Source organism: Oryx dammah, unplaced genomic scaffold (genome assembly GCF_014754425.2).
Source record: "Oryx dammah isolate SB20612 unplaced genomic scaffold, SCBI_Odam_1.1 HiC_scaffold_4, whole genome shotgun sequence".
Taxonomy (NCBI): Eukaryota; Metazoa; Chordata; class Mammalia; order Artiodactyla; family Bovidae; genus Oryx; species Oryx dammah.
Genome location: NW_024070188.1, coordinates 55034319 through 55060190, shown reverse-complemented (window position 1 = coordinate 55060190; position 25872 = coordinate 55034319). Strand labels below are relative to the sequence as shown.

Sequence of the window (25872 nt, the reverse complement as noted above, 5' to 3'; positions counted from 1 at the left end):
TTACCACTGTGTGGAAAACCTATTCTTTTAAATGTTCAGCATTATTAGACTACAACTATTTTCCTTGGTGGCTCAGAGGGTAAAGAGTCTACCTACAATGCCGGAGACCTGAGTTCAATCCCTGGGTCAGGAAGATACCCTGGAGAAGGAAATGGCAACCCACTCCAGTATTCTTGCCTGGAAAATCCCATGGACAGAGGAGCCTGGCAGGCTACAGTCCATAGGGTTGCAAAGAGTCAGACACGACTGAGCAATTTCATCTCTGTTTCTATTGAAGATGGCAAATGAAACATTTCCTTAAGTTGAGGAGTAAAATCTAGGCCTGTCTTCTCATAGATCCCTTTGAAAATGATTGAAATAGTAAAAAAAAAAAAGTACACAGAAATTTTTGTAGGAAATTAATTTGTGAGGTTAAATTGCAACTCAAAAAAGACTCAGTGATGTATGCCTTTTAAGTGTCTGGTTTATTGTTTCCTCATAAGTAAAATGCATTGTCACTGGAAACCTAAAGAGCCGAGAGCCTCAATACTGTAGGATCAAATGTGTGCTTCATTGTCATTCTGGAGCTTGGTTCTGGTGTCTCCCCAAAGCCTATAAATCATCATCAAACAAGAAAATCAAGTAATTAAGCTCTCTGGCCTGAATCTGATCTATACTCTCTACACTCAGCATAAAATGGTATTCATTCATATGGCTAGTTAAACTCTCTAATAATGAACCTGATCAGGGAAGTTATTTGCTAATGCTTTTACAAACATAGGTAGTAGGGAGCTGATCCCCTCCCAATCACACACGCCAAATCCACTGCTGTTTTTAGTGACTTTTACAGAAAGCTAAAGCTGACATATGTGGGAAAAGGATGATAAAGGTATTAATTTGTTGTTGTTGTTCAGCTGCTAAGTTGTGTCCAACTCTTTGTAACCCCATGGACTGTAGCCCACCAGGCTCCTCTGTCCATGGATTTCCCAGACAAGAATACTGGAGTGGGTTTCCATTTCTTTCTCCAGGGTATCTTCCCTGCATAAGGATTGAACCCAGGTCTCCTGCATTGGCAGGTGGATTCTTTACCACTGAGCCACGAGGGACATTCAAAATAGAATTTTAAAAAATCGCTGCCTTCACAAATTACATCTGAGATCTTCTTGAGATGACTCCAGGGCATGTTGCAAATACAGCAAGTTATGATCAGTTGCCTTTTATCCTCAAAATCACACAAAACAAGCAATTATTTAGAATGCAATAAATGGTTTAATAGTTATGGACTTACGAGAAAGAACTTGAATTAAAATTCAGTCTGGGATCTGAATTAGCACCACTGGAATATAGAAAGCATTCAACATACATGCACAAATTAGTTTTGATAGCATACGTAAGTAAAATGTATTTGCATTACTTGATAATGGTTGTTTTGGAGGACCCTTCTTGGAGCTGAACTTATCTGTATTAGTTGGCTGGGCATGATACAGGTTGAACGCCCCTTAGTTCCAGGGCCTTGGCAAAATTCACCTCCAGTGGCTTTCCTGTGCCTTTGGTAAGCTTCAGGGATCGGATGCAACCTCGGAAAGGAATGTTTGTTGTCAGGCCAAACTGGTTGAGGCCATCTGAAAAATGAAGCAGAGAGAACTCAATTTTGAAATGCAGCTACTATGAGAAGAGTGGAGTTTCCCAGGTGGCACTAGTGGTGAAGAACCTACCTGCCAATGCAGGAGACATAAAAGACTTGGGTTCAATCCCTGGGTCAGGAAGATCCCCTGGACGAGGGCATGGCAACCCACTCCAGTATTCTTATCTGGAGAAGTCCATGGACAGAGGAGCCTGGTGGGCTACAGTCCATGGGGTCACAAAGAGTAGGACATAACTAAAGTGACTTAGCACATGTTAAGAGCATATATAAGTCAGCTGTTAGCTTAAGGTGCAATGAGAATGTTATGTGGTTTTGTTCTTAGCTTTGCTAACAGTTAAACTGGTAGAGAAACATTAACTTTTTTATAGCTATGTATTATGAAATACAGTGTGTTTGCTCAGTCTTGTCCAACTCTTTGAGACCCCATGGACTGTAGCCCATCAGGCTCCTCTGTCTGTGGAATTTTTCCAGAACACTAGAGTGGGTTGCCGTTTCCTCCTCCAGGGGATATTCCCAATCTAGGGACAGAACTCATGGCAGGAGGGTTCTTTACCACTAGCGCCACCTGGGAAGCCCTTGAAATATGGGAACATCTACAATTAATGATGTATTTGAAGACATCAAACAAAAAATTTGATTTTGAAGGAACAAGTTTACAGGAGTGACTTAAAATTATTAAATTTTATTTAATGAACTAAAGTAACTGATGAAATAGTTTAAATATTGAATTAGGATGTGGACTTTTAACAGTGATTATTATTTCTATTATAAAAATAAATCCCCAAAGGTTAAGTTGGGTTATGAGTGCACACAAAATCTTTCTCTTATTAAGGAGACAGTCCCTTTTAGCAGGCCTTCTAGGTGCTAACTAAAATCCCATAGACTGTAAATGAAGTATATTATCTCTTTCATAATACTGTGGAGTTTATCCTTACTGAATCAGAAGGAGATATTTCCTTTCTTCCCCTTCAAAAAATAAATTATTATATTTTTTGGTGGCACCACACAACATATGGGATCTTAGTTCCCCAAGTGGGCAGGGATCAAACTGGTGCCCTCTGTAATGCAAGTATGGAGTCCTAACCACTGAACTGCCAGAGAAGTCCCAGAAGGTGATATCTTCAAAAAGCCAGGAGCAACTTTGGAAAGCGGAGCTCAGAATTGGTCCCCACGACTTCTATATCTTTCCCTTCATCAACTGCTGCTGAATATACATTTTGGCTGGTTTGTTAAGGAGAGGAGCTCTATATAACGGGACAAAGTTTCCTCTTGCCAAAATACTGAAAGACCATTCCAGGAGTCTGTGTTATTACAGTATTTTATTAAGAGGCTCTTGGCTTATTTCTCATCAAGTTGAGCACTCCTGTTTATGGGCACTTGGGTAACTCTGGTTGAAATGTTATATTTAATGTGCTGGAGAGGTAGTTTTGAATGCAGATTTATTGCTTGGGTTTCTTTGTAATATAAACTTTATAATAGCCTAAGGGGGAAATTAGCTATGTTTAACCCAATGATTTCCAGAACTTAAGGAAATAAGTTCCATAACATTTTATGATTCCTCTGGTATATTAATTTTTAAAAAATCAGAACACTGTTTCTGGCCCTGATTGCTGTTAAATGTCTCATACTGTTCATAAGCCAAATTCATTTCCTCTAGCCTCCACTTCCCACAAATGAAAGTTTGGAGGCTATCATGAGAAGTCCAGTCCCATGTGGTTTATATAAGGAAAATGCTCATTTTACATGCTGGAAATGTCAGATAAGGTGTTATTTATTGGAGCAGATTCTAAAGTTGGGATGCAACCTAAGTACACATTCTTGGACATACTTATAGAATATAAATGTGTTCAAAATGAAATAGAGCAAAGAAATTCTTGCTAGGGTAGGCAACACTTACTGGGGAACCCGCCAACAAACACAGGGTCATTTGTATCAGCAGATGTAGATGCTCGATTTGGGCTCTGGGCTTCCACCTGGTTCCCATCGACTGTCAGCTCGATGCGGTGTTTGATCTTGTTGGCTGTGACTTTATGCCACTCTCCATCACACAAATGCCCTGGGATCCCAGCATCATAGATGGCTGTGAATCGACCGGCGCCATTGTCCACATGAAACATGAGCTAGAAAGTAGGACATTGAACAGTCACAGATGGTGTCATTAGAAGGGTATCATGGTGATTCACAAAGTAAAAATGATCTCTAGGAAAGTCATTAGCTGCAATAGTTTGACATCAATGTAACTCAGGCATATTAAAAAAAACCCTGACAAATTAAAATACAAATTTAATGACCAGGAGTCACAAATTATGCTGTTTGCTTGTGGATATTGTTGGGAGCAATAGGCAACATGTGTGAAGCAGATAATAACTCAGCTTTCTGAAAATGTGAAATACGATTTGAGGCCAGGTAACAAAAAAGACATGGTATACATAGGGGAAAATCTTACTACAGATCTCTTTAGAGGGTGGGTGTTCTTAGGAAGATGATTTATAAATTAATTTGAAAGGATTTTTAAAAAAGATTTTCATATTTTAATTGTATATTTTTTCCTTCACAGAATCTATTTTATATACAGGATTGAGAGTTACATAAATTACATTTTGGAGCAAGATCCATGTTGTAGGTACCAAAGACTTTGAGCCAGAAGGCCAGTTAAATTCCTAACAATTAAGAACTTAGACTGGAGTTCTTGTCTAAATGAGAAAAATCTGTTTTTAGTAACATGGAATGGTCCCTGAAACTTGAGCGGACAGAATTCTTTTGAAGCTGATGTAGAAAAGAAACATAACTGAAACATTAAAAACAGTCAGTTTGGCAAAACATTTGACAAGGTAAAAGAAAAAGAACAAGGGCTTTAAAAACAAGATTAAAGGTGCAAGTAAATAAAAAGTTTGTCAACTATACAGTGATGTAGATATCAGTTAAGATTTTACTATATTCAGTGGAATGTGTAATAATGGAATTCTGCATACAAAAAGAGCTTGGTGAGAAATCCATGTGGATTATGATGGAACCTGATACCCTGATGAGCTGAAGGGAACCATGGTTCTATGATAAGCAGGTGAAGAAGTAAGACTTACTCCAACAAGATGCAGTGAAACTGTGTTTTGAAAATCTGGCAAAACTATTACGTGTTGCTTATTTTCCCCCCGTTTTGTCTCTGTGCTCCTGTATCTTTCTGCTTTACTGCCTTTGAGGATGGTTTGAAGACTGAGAGGAAGGAGGGAAGAGGCAAAGAAAAGCATATTTCAGATAAATATGTGTTTTTTCTTCTTGGGAAGTGATAGCACCCTACGAGTGGAAATGTGAACATAGATGAAGTATGATTCCTGTTGAGGAATCAAATAGGAAACTTGTGAAATTTCTCACTTTGCCTTCCTCTTTTCACCTAAGCGCTACAGCACAAAGTACATGTAAACTTGTCATATCACTGCAGGTTGCTGGTCATAGGCAGGCAGGGGAAGAAAAGGTATTTAGAATTAGATTATCCATGGTGAGCAAACTGACACAAACTGTGGAAAACTCCTAAAAGACAGGAATACCATACCATCTTACCTGCTTCCTGAGTGTTTCACTGACTAAGCTAAAACCTTTGACTATGTGGATCATAAGAAATTATGGAAAACTGTTAAAGAGATGGGAATACCAGACCATCTTACCTGTCTCCAGAGAAACCTGTATGCGGGTCAAAAATCAGTTAGAAACTTGTATGGAACAACTGACTGGTTCTAGATTAAGAAAGGAGTATGACAAGGCTGTTTATTGTCACCCTATTTAACTTATACGCAGAACACATCATGAGAAATGCCAGGCTGGGTGAATTACATGCTGGAATCAAGATTGCCAGGAGAAATTTCAACAGCCCCAGCTATGCAGATGATACCATGCTAAGGGCAGAAAGGGAAGAGGAATTAAAGAGCCTCTTGATGGTGAAGAAGAGTGGAAAAGCTGGCTTAAAACTAAGTATTAAAAAAGAATCAACTAAGATCATGGCATCTGGTCCCATCACTTCATGGCAAATAAAAGGGGAAAAGGTGGAAGCAGTGACAGATTTCCTCTTCTTGGCAGGAAAGCTATGACAAACCTAGACAGTGTGTTAAAAAGCCAAGACATCACTTTGCTGACAAAGGTCTGTATAGTCAAGGCTATGGTCTTTCCAGTAGTCATGTATGAAAGTGAGAGCTGGACCATAAAGAAGGCAGAGCACCAAAGAACTGATGCTTTTGAACTGTGGTGTTGGAGAAGACTCCTGAGAGTCCCTTGGACAGCAAGGAGATCAAACCAGTCAATCTTATAGGAAATCAACTCTGAATATTCATTGGAAGGACTGATGCTGAAGCTCCAATACTTTGGCCACCTGATGCAAGTAGCTCAGGAAAAGGCCCTGATGCTGGGAAAGACTACAGGCAGAAGGAGAGCAGGGTGACAGAGGATGAGATGGTTGTGATAGCATCACCAATGCAATGGACATGAACTTGAGCAAACTCTGAGAGATTGTGAGGGACGGGGAATCCTGATGTGTTGCAGTCCATGGGGTTGTGAAGACACAACTTTGTGACTGAACAACCACAACACAGAATAAGTATGTTGAAAACATAGAACACTTGAGATAATCCAGAAGGATGAAAAGAATAAAATTAGCCTTCTCTCAACAAAGAACAGAGCAATGCTTAAAAACAAAGCTTTCTACTTGTAAACAACAATACCACGAAGAGGCATAAATATGCAGATGTGATGCTCACCTTTTCATCAATCATTTCAATACCCATTCCATCCATTTTCTGGCTGCTGATTCCCAGAAGAACTCCAGTGGTTCTAGTGGTGCGGAATTCAAATTCTACAAGAAGGTCCAATCCCACTTTGAATCCATCAACTGTAAAATGAAGATTTAAAAAAAACGTTGTGTATTCGAGTTTAGGAATTGTTAATTCAAATTCGTACAGTGCATTGGTCTTACTAGCTTTCCATTCATGTGTTAGACAACTATAAGTTCTAGACTTCCACATGGCCGACACCTCACCCTTGTTTTCTTGGCTGTCTTCCTTCCTAGACTATAAATTCTGTGAAGGCAAGGACTTTGTCTATAATGCTCACCGTTTTATTCCTATGCTTAAAGCTTCTGGCACAGAGTAGAGGTTTAATATGCATTTGTTTAATCAGTGAATGAATATGCACTCAGATTGACTCAGAAAATCTCAGAGCCAGGTGTGACTGATAGAAGTCTTGCTATTGGATGAAATCAAGCATTTCAATGGTTTTTCACTAAAGTTTTACTACAGCACTCTAAATGGTTCTACAAGGATCTGAAAAGGCTCAAATATCCCCAAACATTTTATTTATAAAGAAAGCAATTGCAATTTTGAAGGAGAAGATTCTGGGACATAAATAGGCTTTTCTAGTTTATCAAGTTAAGCCATTTCTCTATAATTTTCCATATTTGATTCATTGGCTTATTTCATCTTTTAGCAAGTATTTAAGACATGCTTTTTAGAAACAAAGTGATTCATTAAGATCAGGCTAGACTATATCACCTGCATGAAATATTAAGGAAAAACTCATGAAATTTTTTTCCAGGTCTCATGTTTATTAAGCAAAAAATAAAGGCTATGTGTAACCACAGCTATCTTCAATGAAGGGAGGCACCTGTTATATGAAATACTTTTTTATTCCTACTGAGAAACTTGATGGATTTGGATGAATAAAAGTGGATTAAGAACAGATTTTGAGAATAAAAGGTAGAAGAAGCTGAAGTGTCCTGAAAAACAGAGTAATTTTATTTCTGTTGTAGAAAAGAAGAAATAAGGAAAAGAGAAGAGTGACTTGAAGCAGTTCAGCAGAGGACAGGGGGAGTGAAGAAACCATGAAACCCCAGATACTGGCAACTGGAGAGCTTTTAAGGACAAAGATGTCAACAGTTTAAATTGAACTTGTATGTTTTCCAGTGATGTAACCTCCTCTGACCACCCAAGTCTTATACAGCTTGTATTACACTATGTGTTGAGGTGATGGCAGGCGTTATTAGAAACTAGGAATGTGGCAAATTTTCCAGTCCAGTTTGATCTGGAACCCAAAGAGCCCACACAAGATGGCAAGTCAATCTGTGGATGTTAACTGCAGAGTCTGAAGCTGAATCTAATCTGACCAAGCTAACACCAGATATATGAATTTGCAGAAAACTTGAGAAAAGCTTTGAGCTTTCACAGAACATGGAACTTGGGGTTTAGCATAACCTCCAACATTTCAATATTTAACTCATCCTGTGTTTCTCTGTTTTCTGCTCTGCAGAGGGGAAGTTTCCCACTTATTGGAGAGCTCCACTCTTCTATCTCCAACCTTTGCATGTATCTTCAATTCATCTTTTAAACCCAACCTCAAATGTCAATTCCTCCATAAGACCTTTCCTGATTTTCCCAATCCAACTAAATCATTTTTTAAAATATCCCCAGAACCTTGCTTGTATGTCCTCTACAGTTTCTAGTTATTTTGGGTTGTTTTTTTTTTTTTACTTGTTTTCTTATGATTTCTGAGCATGAAGAATCTTAATCATATATTCTTGAAAGAAGAAATGACATCTTAATTACTTCTGTTCCCATGTTAACTGCTACATATTATGTACTCTTTCTTTCCTAACAAACAAATGCATGTTCCTATGGTAACTATAGGACTGAATATATCTCAAAGTAGGTTAATATCAGATTTTTTGGTTATTATGTACAAGTTATTTCATATTTTTCTTTCCAAATTGTATATTCACTGACAGTGACCCAAATCTGGACTAGAAATGTTCACTGCAAAGAGGGAGACACTAAAAAAAGGGAAAGGTTTCTTTCCCTGTGTGTAAGGGGAGAACAAGAAATGGAACCATGCAAGGAACTGAAGAGAGAAAGAAAGAAAAATACTATCTCATCTCCAGAAAGAAAGGCAGATGGGGAAAACTGAAAAGTAAATACATTATACAATAGAAACGTATGACCCTTCTTGTAAAATTACCTTTTTTTTTTTTTTTTTGCTATTACTGATTTCCAGGGAAGGAGATAGAAAAAACTCTCCCAATAGCCCTTTACTTTATTTCTTCTGTTAGTTTTTGTTAGAATCAGATGCATTAATCTTTAAGAGGCATTTTAAAAAATTACTCCTACAAGTTTTTATTTCTGGTTTAAATAAAGGATGCTAGTTTAGGAACCCAGGGACTTTTATCTTCCCACACAAATCAGAAGTCAATATTTGCACCTAGTTAATATTCAACAGGAAGGAGATGGAAGCACCTCACCTGCTTTAGCAAAACCTGTCCCATCAAAATATGTCCCTTTCTGAGCATTTGCGAAACATGTTCCAACTCGGTAGCTGGAGGTTGGCTGTTCAAGATCAGCAGGCGCTTCCACCATGTGAAGATTTCTAATGCAGCCATCAATGCTATAGGTCACCTAAATGTTCAGGTCGGAAGAAACACATACCAGGTTTTAGCAGAAGTTTGCCTTTATGTGGAATATAATCACTGGTAGGGTGCTCTGTGTTAGAAATCATCAGCTGATTGACCTGAGACATCCTCCAGACTCCCCGGATCAGCCCTGTCACCCAAGGCTTTAGGGCATGGCTGCAGAGAATCCGCATCATGCTTCTCAACTAAGCTGCATCTAGCTGGGGGATATGACTGTTTTGATATTCTAAAATACTGCACACTATATCCGTAGTGGGACCCCTGGTTTGATAAAGGTCTGGGCCCCCTCTGGATACTGTAACTTGTAATTAGTATCTTTCTATTTCATGTGACAGTTTATTAACCTTAGTATATATACATTTTTTTTCATATTCTGTGTTCAAATTCTATTTGAAAATATAATTAGGTTTGGATCAGTGCTTCTTCCTTATGAAAATCTAATGAAAGCAGTCTACACTTTCCTAAGAAAATGCACATATACATGAAACTTGAAAGTTTGCATGAAACGTTCAAAGTTTAGGGACTCTAGAAATAAATCAGTCATACTCTGCTTCATTATAGTTCATCTGGGTTAAGGGAGGCAAGTTAACCACTCTTGCCACTCTCATTCAGAAGAGTGTTCAGAAAATCTCATTTTGATTAGCCTGGGTATCATAGCCAGTAGCTTTGAAAGGAAAGGAATACTGATCATCCACAAGAGGGGTTAAACACTGAGAACTGTAACCATCATGAACAACTGTCTTTGATGAAGAACAACCACACATCATCACATGTTCTAATCTAAGCAAAGAAATGAACCACACATGTGTGTAGTGCATTTTTAAAAAATACTAATCCCTTTTTTAAAGAAAAGAATGCTTTCCAAAGCAAACCAGGATACATGGTCTGACAAAAAATTATTGTGAATATTGATTTACAAAACTGAGAACTTTAAATTCTGAACCCAGTATTGAACAAGATAGATACAACATCTCTCAGTATTTGCTAAATCTCTATTCCTGAAAGAGTACCATCAATATTATCATTATCATCTTTTTTGTTGTCTTAGTACCTTTTAGACACTTGGTATTCTTCTGAGCACTCTTAATATACTACCTTATTTAATCTTTCCAGTGACCTTATTTGTTTGGTATTATTATAATACTATTTTACATAAAAGGGGACTTTGTCAAAGAAAAATTAAGCAACTTGCTCAAGAGCACCCAGCTGCTTAAACAGTTAAGCACATAATCAAACTGAGGGAGTCTGGCTCCAGGGTCCACACTGTTTTTTAATATTGTCTCTCATAGATCTATCTAGAAAAATTGTCACTTCTCAGGAAAGATGACTTCCTATTCATCTATAATTGGGTCAATGTGACCTACTAATTCAAAATACATTCATGACTCAGGCATCTATTTAGGCAACAAAGGAAACAAATTCGACACTTACTGGACCGATTCTTCGAGTAGTGTAGTTAATGGGTAGCCCACCAACATAAAGCATTCCCACAACATCCAGAATATCAGCTTTCTTAGGACTGATGGTTCTGTTGGCGGCATCATCTACATAAATAGTTCCCTCTTGCTTAACTCGCATAATCTTAATCTACCAAAAGAAGAGGAGTTATTCATTTCAATCACAGATAATTTCAGATATGCAGAGCATAAGAGAGAAAAACTTCCAGGATATTCCTTAGGAAAAAATGAAGTAATTTACTGAATGCCTAATATGTGCTAGACCCATAATAATAAGTGAAATTAAGAATATCTCAAAGTCTGTGTTTTCCATTAGTACCATCTCCAAAAGAGTACATGGTCTTTCTGGGCGAGTTTTAGATTGAAGACTCTTCCACAGTTGCTGGGTGAGCATATGCATCAAGAGGTATGCTTGTTGTAAGGAAACCTGCCAGTGGAGAGCCCTGTCAAGAATTAAGTGGGCTGCAAAATTCATGTCCAATTTCAAAAGTGCATTAGTTTGATTGAGCAAAGTCTAGTCTTCCCAGCACAATTTCAGATACGCTACATCCCTCTGCTTAATAGGCACTTCTTGTGCAGAATTGGAGGAAGGGCAGTGTGTCCAAGTTGCACCGATGTTTCTGCAGCAGCTGATTAGTACAAAGGCGGGAGAAAGATGGAAAGCTGACTGGGGCTGAAATTATAGCAGTGGAGTGACTTATCTTCTGGGGCAGATTGAAGCAAATGGTGTGAAGACTAGCTTGAGCATAAAATGCCTGAGTCTGGATTTAGGAAAAGGAGTATGTAACTTTGTGAAACGCTGGAGGACAACAGTGGTTTAAAAACAAATCTACATCAGGATTAGAGTAATTGGAGACCTTATTTTACACTTATCTATGTTGGCTTTGGAAATGATTTTTTAAAAACCCTCAAGGATAAAACCCCTCCTTCATTTGGCTACTTAGAGTATTTAAACTATCTTTCTTAATCCCAGCCTCATTGTGGCCTGACAATATGTCTCTTTCTCAAGTATCATATTTATTATTCTATTAGCTGGAGATTAGAATAAACTGTAATAGAGCTCCTGCATAAAATATTTGCTAGTCATAAGCTCCCTAGAAAATGTCTTATTTCTAGATAACAAATTAGTTGACTTTGAGTTTATATCATTTTTTTCCAGGTTCCTTAGCCTTCTATATGATATGACAAGTTCAAGTATGTTAATATGTAAATTCCAATAGCTAATAATATCTTACTCTAAAAATTTAATTGGTCGACCTAGGGAAGCTTTACTTAGGCTACAACAGGTGCAGAGACAAATTCTGAGTGAGTTTTGTTTTAATCAGGCAGTATATTATCTACTTGCAGTCATGCCAAAGAGGACAGTAAGCTGGCAAATGAGCCTTCTGTGCCCATAACAGCACCAGCTTCTGGGTGTAAGGCCAACATTTAAAAAGTTGTTCCAAATGACTGTTGGTGGAAATGATACCCTAGAGGACTTTAAACACAGTGTAGCAGATTCTCAGACACTTAGTGTGCTCAGACCTGTAAGGGGTGGGAGAGCGGAAGAAGGGAGCTTTAGGCCCATTTTAGTGTTGCCAGCTTTTGACTTGGTCAAATATTATTTCATAAAAGAGAGGCCATTTTAGCCCCTTAAAAATGGAAAAATAGAATTTCAGAATAAATATTATTCCTTTACATTGAATACATAGAGCTTCATGATCAACACATTCCATTGTCCCATAATAATACTTGCATGCATGCCTGCTCAGTCCTGTCTGATTCTTTGTGACCCCATGGACTATAGCCCAGCAGGTTCCTCTGTCCATGGAATTTGCCAGGCAAGAATACTGGATTGGGTTGCCATTTCCTTCTCTAAGTGCTAATACTTAGCATATTGGGAATGTCTTTAATTGCCTGGCCCTAGTGTGTGGATAGATGTTTGGGAACCACAGCTGTATAGCAATGATGGAATCTTGTGGTACCATGATGAGGCATGCAAGTGTTCAACTATAAACCTATCCAGGTCTGACCCCATTTTCCTAGATTGGGCAGTTGTATATGGCGCTTGCTTTATTTTTAGCCCCTGCCACATTTCAGTACCCCCAGAGTCAGTGTCTGCACTGGTGAAACAGTATTGGGACCAGGGGAATTCTGATGGTTGCCCCCCAGTAACCCCGTTGTAGGGCACTGCTGACATCCTGGGACTATTACCTTGTGCCACTGGCCATCATTGATTTTGGTGGGGATCATAGTGCTGGTGTCACCACTTCCCAAGTCATAACTGAAGTAGGGCAATCCATTTTTCAGCTGAACTGTAGCAAAATCAGCGTGGTTGATCCGGGCCATGTAGAAGAGCAAGCCTGATTCAGCTTCAGTTCGCACTTCGAATTCAATGGTGAGACTGTGAAATAAATGTATGCAAATTAAAACAGGAATAAGAGCGTTGTTACTCTAGCATAGGGTGACATCGGATCATGGTGCCTTTTCATAAAGGATGCACACATGCTTAGTCACTCACTCCTATCCAACTCTTTGCAACTCCATGGACTGTAGTCCACCAGGCTCCTCTGTCCATGGAATTCTCCAGGCAAGAATACTGGAGTGGGTAGCCATTCCCTTCTCCAGGGGCTTTTTCCAATTCAGGGATCAAACCCTGGTCTCCTGCATTGCAGGCAGATTCTTTACCAGCTGAGCCACCTGGGAAGCCATTTCATAAAACATAGCAAAACCTTTTGAGAGGTGAGGATTTCCAGGTCTGCTGAGTTTCTAAACCGGGCTTCTCAGGCTCAGATAAATAGATTTCTATTCTTTACTGTACTCAGTGAATTAAAAAATCTCACCTCATATATTAATAAATCTAGTTGATTAAACTTGAGTAAACAAATGCTTAGTACTTCCATTTATCAGTTCTTATCTAATATCTCAGAATAAATCATACCGGTTTTTAACTTTGGTGTCATCGAATGCAATTGCAATGTGACTATTTCTTGAAAGCCCAAACTGTTTGCTCCCTATCAGGAGAGCTGGTTCTGATTCTGCTGCACAAGGACCCTGTAAAATACCAAGGAGAGAAGAAGCAGAGATTACGGACTCCACTCTTTAAAATGTAATGCTGCTGTCTAATGGTTTCTTATATTTCAGTTTCATGTTCTCACATAATCTCACTTAAGTTTTGAGAAATAAAAGCGGTCTCTGATTCATCTCTGTAATCTACTGCATAGGAGGTACTTACTATTAAATGTTCCATAAATGTGAATCCATTTTCTTATACTGTACCCTTGAGTTGCTAAAGGAATGTGCTCAAAAATATGCATTGATTAATTCATGTTTCCACCGTCCTTTAAAGTGTTAGTCTCTCAGTTGTGTCTAACTCTTTGTGACCCCATGGATTGTAGCCTGCCAGGCTACTCTGTCCATGGAATTCATGGAATTATCCAGGCAAGAATATTGGAGTGGGTTGCCATTTCTTTCTCTAAGGAAAACTATTATTTATACTTCTGAGAAAACTGGAATTTCCTTCTTACTTCTACTTCACTTATGAAGAGTTATCTGCTTAGAAGATTGAACAGGGAAAGTGACAAGCTAGCTGCTGTTGGGTTATGAGTGGAAAAATATGTTCTTTCTTCCCCTCCCCATTTCTGTCTCCCACTGTCTTACTTTTTCTTGAAAATTATCAGTGCTAGAAGATTTCTGTGAATTTAGACTTTCAAGTTGGTGTTTCTCAACTTGCAAGTCAGCCATTCAGTCCCTTAGCCTGTTGCTAGGCAACCCAGCACAGTTTTTAATGTAACCCACCATATACCATTTCAACTGCCACTGTTCAAAGATCAGCTTCCTAGGGTGCTTACAAGGGAGATCTCGCTGCAGGGCTAGCTTCAGAGGCAGGCTACCTGTGCAGTCACTGAGCTTAATGCCCTGCTGTCACCATCTTGAAATTCTTAATAATTTTTGAACAAGGTGCCTAGCATTTTCATCTGGCTCTGGGCTCTGTCAGTTATATAGCCGGACCTGGCTGGGTGGAGCTTACTTGGCTACAGTAACCCTCAGCTCAATAGATAATCAAGGCTTCTCAAGTTACCAAAGCCATCTTTCCCTGGTCTCTATTTTCACAAAATAATTCCAAGTACAAGCTGCTTAAGAAGTCTTTTAGAACATGAAGTACACAAGAAAATAAATAACCCACATGCTCTCAAGAGCACATTTGTTTTTAAAGATCTACACTTAATAGCACTGGACGGGCCACTGCCCCAGTGCATGCTGAGAGTCTCAGCAGAGAGTCTCAAACAGCCCAAGGTGGGCTCTGGATACAGAAAGCTCTTCCCAGAGACTGTACCTTGGAGATGAGTCATCAGTGCACAGAAAATTTTTCCTTGATGAGGAAAAGCCTTGCCCTCTTTTTTCTCTTGAGCTTAGTCAAATGGAGCACTCTGCTACAGCAGGTAAAAGGCTTTAAGTGTTTTGAAATGCTGTAAAATTGGCCTTTATGGAAGTATTTCCCCGACCTAGCTTCCCAGGAGATGGTCAGTTACAAAGAACAGACTGTGGCTAAAATGCACACAGATATGCAAAAACTCAGCGGGCAGAACAGAAAAATGCTATCTATTCATGCAGCTGACTGGGCCTCTCTTGGAATCAACACATGGCACCTTTCTTATTACACTGCCTGCAAAAGAGAGCCCATATGGAAAGATCTTGGTAGCTTAATGTCTCAGCCTTCAATGATGCTCTTAATAGAACTGGATCATTTATCAGCCTCTCAATATTTTCCGTAGAGACGACTATCACAACGTACGTAAGTAGCCTGCACTCCTCCTCAGAAATCTTGAAGAGAATCTGACCTGCTGGGAGTCCATCAAGGGGCAGAATTTAGCTAAAGCATCTCTAAACCCTCAGCTCTGAAAACTGAGGTCTTGAAAAGGTCACTTTATGTGGAGGAATTAGGGAACTATAATGTGTACCCCTAAGGGCTTCCCTCATAGCTCAGTTGGTAAAGAATCTGCCTGCAATGCAGGAGACCCTGGTTTAATCCCTGGGTCGGGAAGATCCCCTAGAGAAGGGATAGGCTACCCACTCCAGTATCACCTTCTTTTATAAAATTGGCAGTTGAAAGAGGACAGAGAAATACCAGTGTAAGAGAATTTTCTGTGTATCTGCTTTAGGATTTAAACAAGAAGACAATTCTCCAACAGTCTCTAGTCTGGTAATGTTTCTGCTGCAAGCCTCAATGCCTCCTCTCACTTGGTTAAAGGGAGATGCGATGAACTGTGTCTAAACTGCTTTGCCACGGGCAGATCTGAACCCAGGCCTGACATTCCGAGAAGGTTACCTGTTGTATCTCCTCTTCCTCCTCCCTCAAACCCCTTGGAGGGTAGAGTGCTCACCTGGCCACTCAAGAGGCTCTTTTCCTTCTAATCACATTTTGAAGAGGGACCACATGAGATGGGATAGAAAGTGCCCCGACGTTTACACAAGACTAAAATGATTTTGTCATTAAAGACATTTTCAACCCCGCTTCCCAGAGAAATTTAAGCTAAGGGTCTTCTAGTGAGACAATTTTAAGTAACCTTTAAAGAATAGTTGTTGCAAGATGAATTGTCTTCCTTCAAGCCAGTGTGAACTCGAGGGGAGGCATCATCTTTACAGATGTGACTTGTGTTATTTTGGAAACACTGATCTCTGAAATGTGTTAAAACAATAATACAAATATCAGGGGATCATCAATCTCAGCATGTTACAATCCTGCCACCTTGTGGTGACTCTTTAAAGTACATATGGGGAAAATATGAAGGGATAGGATGTGCTTGCTCCATGTACATCTCTGCTTGGCAGGTGACAAGCTGTAGGCAGACAGGACTTGAGTGGGGAGTCTAAACATGGCCATGCACCTGGTGGGAGCAGCCATGCGGTTGGAGAGGATTCGGAAGGAAGCTGTGCTTCCTGTGGCCATGTTTAGGCAAGTGGATAGAGCCTCGGATTGACAATGGAGCTTAACATTTTCACCTTCATCCTGTTACTCAGTTAATTTCAGATCAGAATAAAGCAGGGGTCACTCCAACTGCTGACTGTTGGGTGACATTTAGAAATGTGTTATTGGATTCAGAATGACATATGATTGGTGGATAAGCATTGCTTGACTTTAGATTGGTGCAGAGTAGAGACTTTAGTTGTATTGACCAAAACTGGCATCTCTGTTCTTCAAAGCACCAAATGACGAATGATTTAAAAATTGCATAATTGAAGTATAATCTGCAAAAATACTGATTCACTATGCTGTGTACCTGAAAATGATGTAATACTGTAAATCAACTATACTTTAATAAAAATTAATTCAAAAAGTAGCATCATTTTCTTCTTTCGTGAGTCAAAAATTCTAAACAAATGAGGGCTAAAATGACTTCTTCAAAATGGGATGCGTCTTTGTGATGCTCTTCTTTCGGCATGAATACTAAGCAGAAGATAATTTTTATGGTACAGACTTTAATATTCTGAAGTACAAACCCCCTGTTCAAGTTGTTTACTGAGAAACTGAGTTATATTAACTCTTTGAATATAAGCTCTTTTGGTAAACAGTGGGCACTTGCAGTTCCATTTACACACTAATGTCTGAAGAGTAATTCTTTGCAGTATGGAAAATGTATGTTTCCCCTTTAAATACATATCAGTATCCACTCGATTTATTGGCCAGGACTGTACTTAGCTTTTAAAGTCATAGCATTAAATCTTCAGGAGGAATAGCTTTCTTTTGCTCTATTCTTTTCTACTTCTTTTTCACAACTCCTCCAAGAGCTCTGAACTGCAGGGACTTCTCATGGCTATTTATCCACTCCTCTTAGTATTCGCATTTTAGACTTTGAAATTCAAAGTTCAACATTCCAATAAACTTGAAGTTTAAACAAACAAAAAAGAACAACCATGCAGCCAGTGTATTGTATATAAATCCACACAGGCCACATTGGTTGGAAAGACTTGGTATAAACGGCATATATACCTGCAGAGAACTTGTCACATTTTGATAGTTTTCTGTAGTACTAGAAGTCCACACTCTTATCTACTCTTATCCCTGCTGTCCTCCATGAGAAATATCCACAAATAGATACAGAATTTTTTTTTTTATCCAGCACTAAACAGGCTAAAGAATAAGAGAGCAGTACAAAGAGAAGATAGCTACCACACTATCGAATGAGATAATATGCGGAAAACATGCACTCTGATCTATGATGTTCTGGCATGTATTAATAATAGGATTGACATAATCCATTTCACAGGGCAGGACTTTCTCAAAATACTCTTAAATTGCCCTGGAGGAGAGTGATCATTGTCCTTGTGCTGTAAGTTGCTGGTAGGGACAGGTATGATGTTGTAAAGAAGGAAATGAAGGAAACAGAATAGGAGAGGATGCTGTCAACTGTGCTGGAACAAATAAGGGACACGTAGATGGGTAGTTGCCACTTCTGGAATTAACGCATAAGTCTTAATTCTTAAATAAATTCCTAAAATTCTGAATTTTGATTTTAAAAGAGAAAATGGTGAGAATTGAAACTGATAGGAGACTTGAGAGATAATAACCATATCGTGTTGGAGTTTGTTTAAAAATAGAATGCTCACCCTCTTTCCCTAACCCTTGCTCTCACCTTAGAAGTGTGAAAGGTTAAAGTAACTAGTTCTCTTAGAAGAAGGGTGGAGTGTTACTTGAGCAGGTACTTTGCACACAGTGTATAATCTAGGCCATAATAATCCTTGTTATGCCAAGAAAATGCCAAGTGTCATAGCACTCTTTTTCAACAACACAACAGACAACTTTACACATGGACATCAATCATCAAATGGTCCATATTGAAACCAGATTGATTACATTCTTTGTAGCTGAAGTTAGAGAAGCTGTACAGTCAGCAAAGACAAGACCAGGAGCTCAATGTGGGTCAGACCATCAGCTTCTTATAGCAAAATTCAGGCTTACATTAAAGAAAGTGGGGAAAAACCACTAGACTGGCCAGGTATGATTAAAATCCCTATGGATACACAGTGGAGTTGACGAATAGATTCAAGGGATTACATCTAGTAAACAGAGTGCCTGAAGAATTATGGACAGGGGTCTGTAATATTGTACAGGAGGCAGTGAGCAAAACCATCCCAAAGAAAAAGAAAAGCAAGAAGGCAAAGTGGTTGTCTGAGGAGGTTTCACAAGTAGCTTAAGAAAGAAGAGAAGGAAAAAGCAAAGGAGAAAGGGAAAGGTACACGCAACTACACACAGAGCTCCAGAGAATAGCAAGGAAAGACAAGAAGGCCTTCCTATATGAACAATGCAAAGATATAGAGGAAAACAGAAGGGGAAAAGATTAGAGATCTCAAGAAAATTAGAATTATCAAAGGAAACTTTCATCCCAAGATGGGTACAATAAAGGACAGAAACGGTAAAAGCCTAACAGAAGTAGAAGAGATCGAGAAGAGATGGAAAGAATACACAGAAGAATTGAACAAAAAAGATCTTAATGACCCGGATAACCACGATGGTGAGGTCACTCACCCTAAGCCAGGAATTCTGGAGTGTGAAGGCAAGTGGGCCTTAGGAAGCACTGCTGTAAATAAAACTAGTGGAGGTGATGGAATTCCAGCAGAACTATTTAAAATCCTAAAAGGTGATGTTATCAAAGTGCTGCACTTCTGTCAATTATATCAGCAAATTTGGAAAATCCAGCAGTGGCCACAGGACTGGAAAAGGTCAATCCTTATCCCAGTTCCCAAGAAGGGCAGTACTAAAGAATGTTCAAACCACTGGACAATTGCACTCATCTCCCATGCCAGCAAGGTTATGTTCAAAATCCTGCATGCTACGCTTCAGTATTACATGAACCAAGAACTTCCATATGTCTAATCTGGGTTTAGAAAAGGCAGAGGAACCGGAGATCAAATTGCCAACATTTACTTGATCATAGAGAAAGCAAGGGAATTCCAGGAAAACATCTACCTCTGAGTCACTGACTACGTTACGCTAAAGCTTTTGACCTTGTGGATCAACAAACTGCGGAAAACTCTTAAAGAGATGGGAATATCAGACCATATTACTTGTCTCCTGAGAAACCTGTATGCCAATCAAGAAGCAATGGTTAGAACCTCGTATGGCTGTTTATTGTCACTGATTTATTTAACTTATATGCACAGCATGTCATGAGAAATGCAGGGTTGGATGAGTTACAAGCTGGAATCAAGATTGAGTGGAGAAATATCAACAACCTCAGATATGTGGATGATATCACTCTAATGGCAGAAAATGAAGAGGAACTAAAGAACCTCTTGACGAGGGTAAAGGAGGAGAGTAAAAAATCCGGATTAAAACTAAATATTAAAGAAACTAAGATCATGGCATCCAGTCACATCACTTCATGGCAAATAGAAGTGGGAAAGTTGGAAATAGTGACAGATTTCCTCTTCTTGGGCTCTAAAATCACTGCAGATGGTGACTGCAGCCATGAAATCAAACGACATTTGCTTCTTGGAAGAAGTTATGACAAACCTAGACAGCATATTAAAAAGCAGAGACATTACTGACAAAGGTCTGTCCAGTCCAAGCTATGGTTTTTCCAATAGTCATGTATGGATATGAGAGTTGGACCATAAGGAAAGCTAAGTGCGGAAGACTGATGCTTTTGAACTGTGGAGTTGGAGAAGACTCTTGAGAGTCCCTTGGACTGCAAGGAGATCCAACCAGTCAGTCTTAAAGGAAATCAACCCTGAATACTCATTGGAAGGGCTGATACTGAAGCTGAAGCTCCAATACTTTGGCCACTTGACGCAAAGACTCATTGGAAAATGCCCTGATGCTGGGAAAGACTGAAGACAGAAGGAGAAGCAGGCAACAGAGGATGAGCTGGTTGGATGGCATCACCGATTCAATGGACACGAACTTGGGCAAACTCTGGGAGATGGTGACAGATGGGTAAAGCTGGTGTGCTGCAGTACATGGGGTCATGAAGAGTCGGACACAACTTGGCGACTGAACAACAATAACAACAATCCTCAGAGTAAACATTATCCTCTTTTTCAGTAGGATTTCCTCCATTTAGGAAAGACAAGGCAGTTATTCAGTGAGCCCCCTGAGTTCACTGAGTAGAGGCAGGTGGGCTACAGCAGATGGGGAGGCAGACCTCTGTCATGGATCACTTGGACTGAAGACCTACTTTGTTTCCTCAGTGACTCTCAATGTGGTTGAGCTGAGAGGGGCTCACGCAGCATGTTTCTCTTCCCCACTGAGGAAATCAGTTATATAACTGGCGGTTGTGGAGAAATAAATGCTGAAAAAGCTTTCCAATTTATCTTTTAAAACATTTATGAAAGCAAAACACATTTAAGAATATTCTTTGAAATGCTGAAAATCATCTCTGGACCATATCTATCATCTGCTGTTAGCATCTGATGCATTTTTTGAAAAGGTTTTTCTTATGTGTTTTTCTAACTATTGACATAGATATGATGATGCAGAATACAGAGTCTTATATCCTGTTTTCCCCACTTAACATAATGTCATAAGTATGTCATTTTATATTGTTTCAATAGAAAGACTTTAAGTACAAGAATATGGTGACATATTAAAACTTGCATTTTATGGATCTGTTTTCACACTTCTAGGTACCACTAACCTGGATGGAGGTTAACGGTGTCCCCTGCCATGCTTCTATTTCCATCTTGGAAGCTAGCCAGTTGTGTTTGCAGTCCATACTTGGCACCTATCCTGACTGACCTCCTTGCATATTTGGTTACTGTGCTATTTGTGGTAATGTCTACTTTCTCAAATATGTCTCTCAGTTTATGTTTCTCTAGTAGGCTCTTAATACATATTTGAAATAAATGCCATAAAATAAATGATGATATCTTAACCCATCTTTGCATTTTGTAGGCTCTTAGTAAATATTTGTCATAAAACATAGCCTTTAAAAAGTAGATACTTCTCTCCACACACACACAAATAATGAAAGAAAATGAAAGAAATCAAATTAAAAAGAGGAAATATGTATGGTTCCATGATCTGAAACTCTGAAAATATGGTACAACCCAACAGCGATGAAAGATTCTAAAATACACATATTTGACCACATCGTCATAAGTATTAGAATGTGCCAGTCTGATGTTCTGTGAGTCTTTCTACACCAACCCACAGGACTGTTAATCAACCTCTCTTTTGCTTTCGTTTTCTCTATTAAGTGGATCTCTCTTTTTTGTAGAAGTTAAACACACTGCTGAGAGAAAACTGGAATTAGAACAAAAGGTTATAACTTAAATGAGTTAAAATTTCCAGTCCAGATGTGAAAGGATCTTTGTTTTCAGAAAAAGGAGGCAAATATGATCTCTAGAAACCACAGAAGCATATGCTTGAGATCTCCTAAAAGGTTGTGTTTTAGAAACCCAACTAAGAAAGGTGATTACTAAAAAGAGAAAAAGAAGGGTGACTGGTAGGTCCAGCAGAGTTATTCACCAATAAACCAGACCAACTGAATGTTTACTGGCTGAGGGACCCGACTCAAGAGAATTTCAAAGGCCCTCAAGGTTTGGGTTGACCAAATACAGTACCTAATGAGGAACTGATGGCATGACACGTCTGCTTAAAACATCAAAACATCCTCAGGTGTATTAGTGGAATATGGCGACAGAGCAGTGGAAGGAGGAACTCTGCTGTCCTCTGAACTGTGTACTCCGTTTTGAGTAGTATGGTCTACTCTAGGTGCCATATTTTAAAAGAGATATTTCAAATATAAGAATATTATTGGTGGGAATAACAAAATTAGAAATTAAGAAAAATGCTTGAGATAATGGAATATTTAGCCTGGGAAAGGAGAGCACAGCTGTTTTCAAATGCTTGAAGGGATGTTAGAGAAGATAAAAACTTAATGTGTTTGGCTACAGAAACACAATCATTACATGGAGGTTATAGGGATGCAGTTTGACTTCATTATAACCAATGGCTTTCCTACAACTAGAGCCTGCCCTATTACACTGGAAGAGCTTTGTCAATGGAATGTTCAAGCAAAGTCTTTAAGTCCACATCAAGTATATAAAAAGATTCATGTATTAAGATGGCAATTGGACCAGCTGGTCTCAAGGGCTTCTGCTTTTTATAATTCTAAGTTAGTTGTTCAGAATTTAGGGTCCACTTTCCTATAGAATCCAAATGGATATCTGCATTTAATGTCTAAAAAGCTTATTTTACCCACAGCATTTTTAATTCTTTAATTGACTTGAGACCAAGGAACAGATATGAAGGATAACAGTTCAGAGAGTGGTATATGAGGGAAAAGGGGTGGGGATCATTCACCTTCCCTTTGCTGGGAGAAGTCTAGCATAAAGCCGTATTATGGAAGCACTAAGGAAACATTCTAAAATCCATGTGGCAGATCTCAGTATGTTTTAGGAGAAGAGCAACTCCTTGAACTAATCCCCAAATGACTGATAGCCTTTCACTTGCTGGCTGTGCTGTGTGATCAGAGGTATTTGCTTCTGTGAAATGGGGCTAATAAGACTTTCAACAATATAAATAAACAAGAAATTAACAACTTGTGGAAATAAAATGAAATTGTGGATATACTATGTCTGGCAGAGTACTGGACACATACTAGTTACTTAGTAAATGCAGAAAATTCTCACAGTATCTGGGGCTTCCCTGGTGCCTCAGGGGTAAAGGATCCACCTGTCAATGCAGGGGACAAGGGCTCAATCCCTGGTCTGGTAAGATCCCGTGTGCTGCAGGACAATGAAGCCCGGGAGTCACAAGTACTGAGCCTGTGCTCTAGAGCCCAGGAATCACGACTGAGCCCACATGCTGCAAGAACTGAAGCCCGAGAGCTCTGGAGCCCATGCTCCACAATTAGAGAAGCCGCCGCAATAAGAAACTCATGTACTGCAACTAGGGAGTAGCCCCCTTTCACTGCAGCTAGAGAAAAGCCCACAAGAAAGAATCTTCCTACAGTATCTATGTGTGCACACCTTTTCTACTTTTCAAAGAACTTCCACATATATTATCTCATTTGATTCTTATAATAAGCCCATCATCAGGCAATGTAGGTATAATACCCACATTTTACAGAGGAGGAAATGATGACTGGAATAAATGGCCAGTTTGGCTTTTCATTTAATAAATATTTCTAGTGACAATGAGCACACCACTCTACAGAACAACTAATTCCATCATGAAAACTAACGAAAAGAACAAAATGTTGGGGAGTTTAAAAATCTGCACTCAAGGTAACATGTTCCATCTGTCAACTGGCAAATATTATAAGTATGGTGCATATGCTGTCAAGAGCAGTGTGAGACCTTTGGTGGTGAGAATGAAAATTTGTATAACCTTTGGAAAAAGCAATTCCTGTATATGTGTTGAGAATCTTGGCTATATTCTTCACTTGGCCTCATAATTACCCATTGAAGAATCTGTTTTAAGAACACCATTAGAAACAATGAGAAAGTCTGATGTACAGAAGTGCTGATTAGAATACAGTTTCTAGTAGTGAAAAACTAGAAATGTTCTAAATGGTAACTGCTCAATGAGCAAGACAGAACAACCTGTAAAGACAAAGTGTTGCCATGATAAGGAATCAGATTGTATAATCAGACTCACTGGATTAAAATTCCTATCCTGCCACTTAGTCACTGTGTTTGGGTTTATTATTTAGGCTAACTAATTCTTAATTAACTCAGTTAAAAATGGGGTGATGATGTATATGTATATATTTTAGACAGCTGTTAGGAAAATTACTTATAATATTGAATAGAAATTGTTTAAAAGCTGTCACTATGATCATTACTATATGGTAATTATGCCATTTATTAAATGTTGAATATAATGCTAGGTGTTTAACAAACATCTTCTAAAAAACTCTATACTCACTGTACAGATGAGTTAACTGAGGGGAACAGATTGGCTAAGTAGCTTTGCCAATTCATACAGATGTGCTGGGATTTGAACCCAGGCAGTCTGACTCTGGACCCATGCTCTAATCAAGGATATACTTACTACCTTCCATTCTATGAAGTATTTTTTAATGTCTCTCTCACACAAACATACATATACATCATATTAGACACACACATCGGCAAGATGTTTAGAAACAGTTTTGCCTATGTACAACTGGTTTTTAAAAATAGAATACCAAGTTATATACATGATATGAGATCTACTGTGTAAAATGCAAATAAAAGGGGCTGAAAATTGATATGATTACCTCTGGGTGGTGCTAGTATAGGTGGATTTTATTCTTGTTTCCACAGACATTTCTGTGCTAACTTTTCAACTGAAAACATGTGCCACTTTATAAACAAGAAGATTAAAGGAGACAATAAATATAAATGAAAGTAATTCAAGGAAGATGTAAGGAGAATAGGTTTTCATAGACAGGTGACCCTTCCTCTAATTCTAGCAGTAGAATATACTAGATATCCTGAGTAACTTCTTTCAGAAAGTGACTACAAAGACAGGGGTAAAATGAGAAAGCAATGGGACGTAAACACCTACGTGTGTCAGAAATGGGGTGGGTGCAGGAACCGCTGGGGTGGGAACTGGCTCTGGCTGGATAACTGTTTCAGCTGTAACTGCTCCATCTTCCTCCTCAGGGCGTTTCTGATGGGCACAGCGACCAATGTCTGCGTTTTTGAAGGATACAGGCTGTGCAAAGTCCATAGGGCTAAGGGAACATAATGAAAATTCAATATTTTCTCTTAATTTTCATTGTTCTGCTTCCCTACCGTTACATCACATTTCCCCTCCCGCCTTTAAAGGTCATCAGTGCAATTAAACAAAAATTTGACTTGAAGATCTTCATTGTTTCCCCTCTCCCCCACCCCATGGTTTTGGATAATGTGGATGCAATAGCGATCCTCCTATGGGGGAAAAAAAAAAAAAGAGTAACAAGGAGATTCACTTACACAGAGTTTATAACAAGGTTCCATATACAGCCTTCAAAGGGAGGAATATTTCTGAGTGGGGAAGGTTGAAATTCAGGTGGAGCGCCCCCAACGAAAAGCTTTTTAACTTCTATTGCCTGTTCCACTGTCAGATTTTGCATATGCTTTCTGTCTTCATCCACTTGAACAGTAAATATGCTGATAAAATATTGAAAGTAAACAAGTGTAAAACACACAGTGTCCTATACAACTAGAAATCAAACTCTCTCCCGACACCCTGCACCCCTTCTTCCAGTAGCTTATGAGAGAGCCAAATCTGATGATTAGGAACTTGTCACTTAGCAAATGATATTGTTTCTCAGGATCTTGCCCCTCTGCCTCCCTTGTCAGCTGTCCTAGAGAGTTTCTTGAAACAAGGCAGTGGTGTAGCTACAGCATTAGCCTCTGGTGGTGTCGACAACAGTGGTCCTAGCCATGAGCCGGTG

The 25872-nt window shown here is 39.0% G+C and overlaps 1 protein-coding gene across 2 annotated transcripts in view; it reads right to left on the bottom strand.

The window, feature by feature from the left end:
- Window positions 1–1225: 1225 nt before the first annotated feature.
- The window catches only part of LAMA2 (laminin subunit alpha 2), a 676446-nt gene continuing 651799 nt past the window's right edge, over window positions 1226–25872 (bottom strand). For both annotated transcript variants that reach the window (XM_040238873.1, XM_040238874.1), the window contains 9 exons: window positions 25409–25585; window positions 24999–25167; window positions 13440–13552; window positions 12713–12902; window positions 10494–10649; window positions 8895–9048; window positions 6367–6497; window positions 3522–3744; window positions 1226–1601 (listed from right to left, as the gene is read on the bottom strand). In XM_040238873.1, coding sequence (XP_040094807.1) covers window positions 1444–1601; window positions 3522–3744; window positions 6367–6497; window positions 8895–9048; window positions 10494–10649; window positions 12713–12902; window positions 13440–13552; window positions 24999–25167; window positions 25409–25585 — 1471 coding nt within the window. In that variant the 3' untranslated portion in view covers window positions 1226–1443. The remainder of the gene's footprint in view (window positions 1602–3521; window positions 3745–6366; window positions 6498–8894; window positions 9049–10493; window positions 10650–12712; window positions 12903–13439; window positions 13553–24998; window positions 25168–25408; window positions 25586–25872) is intronic.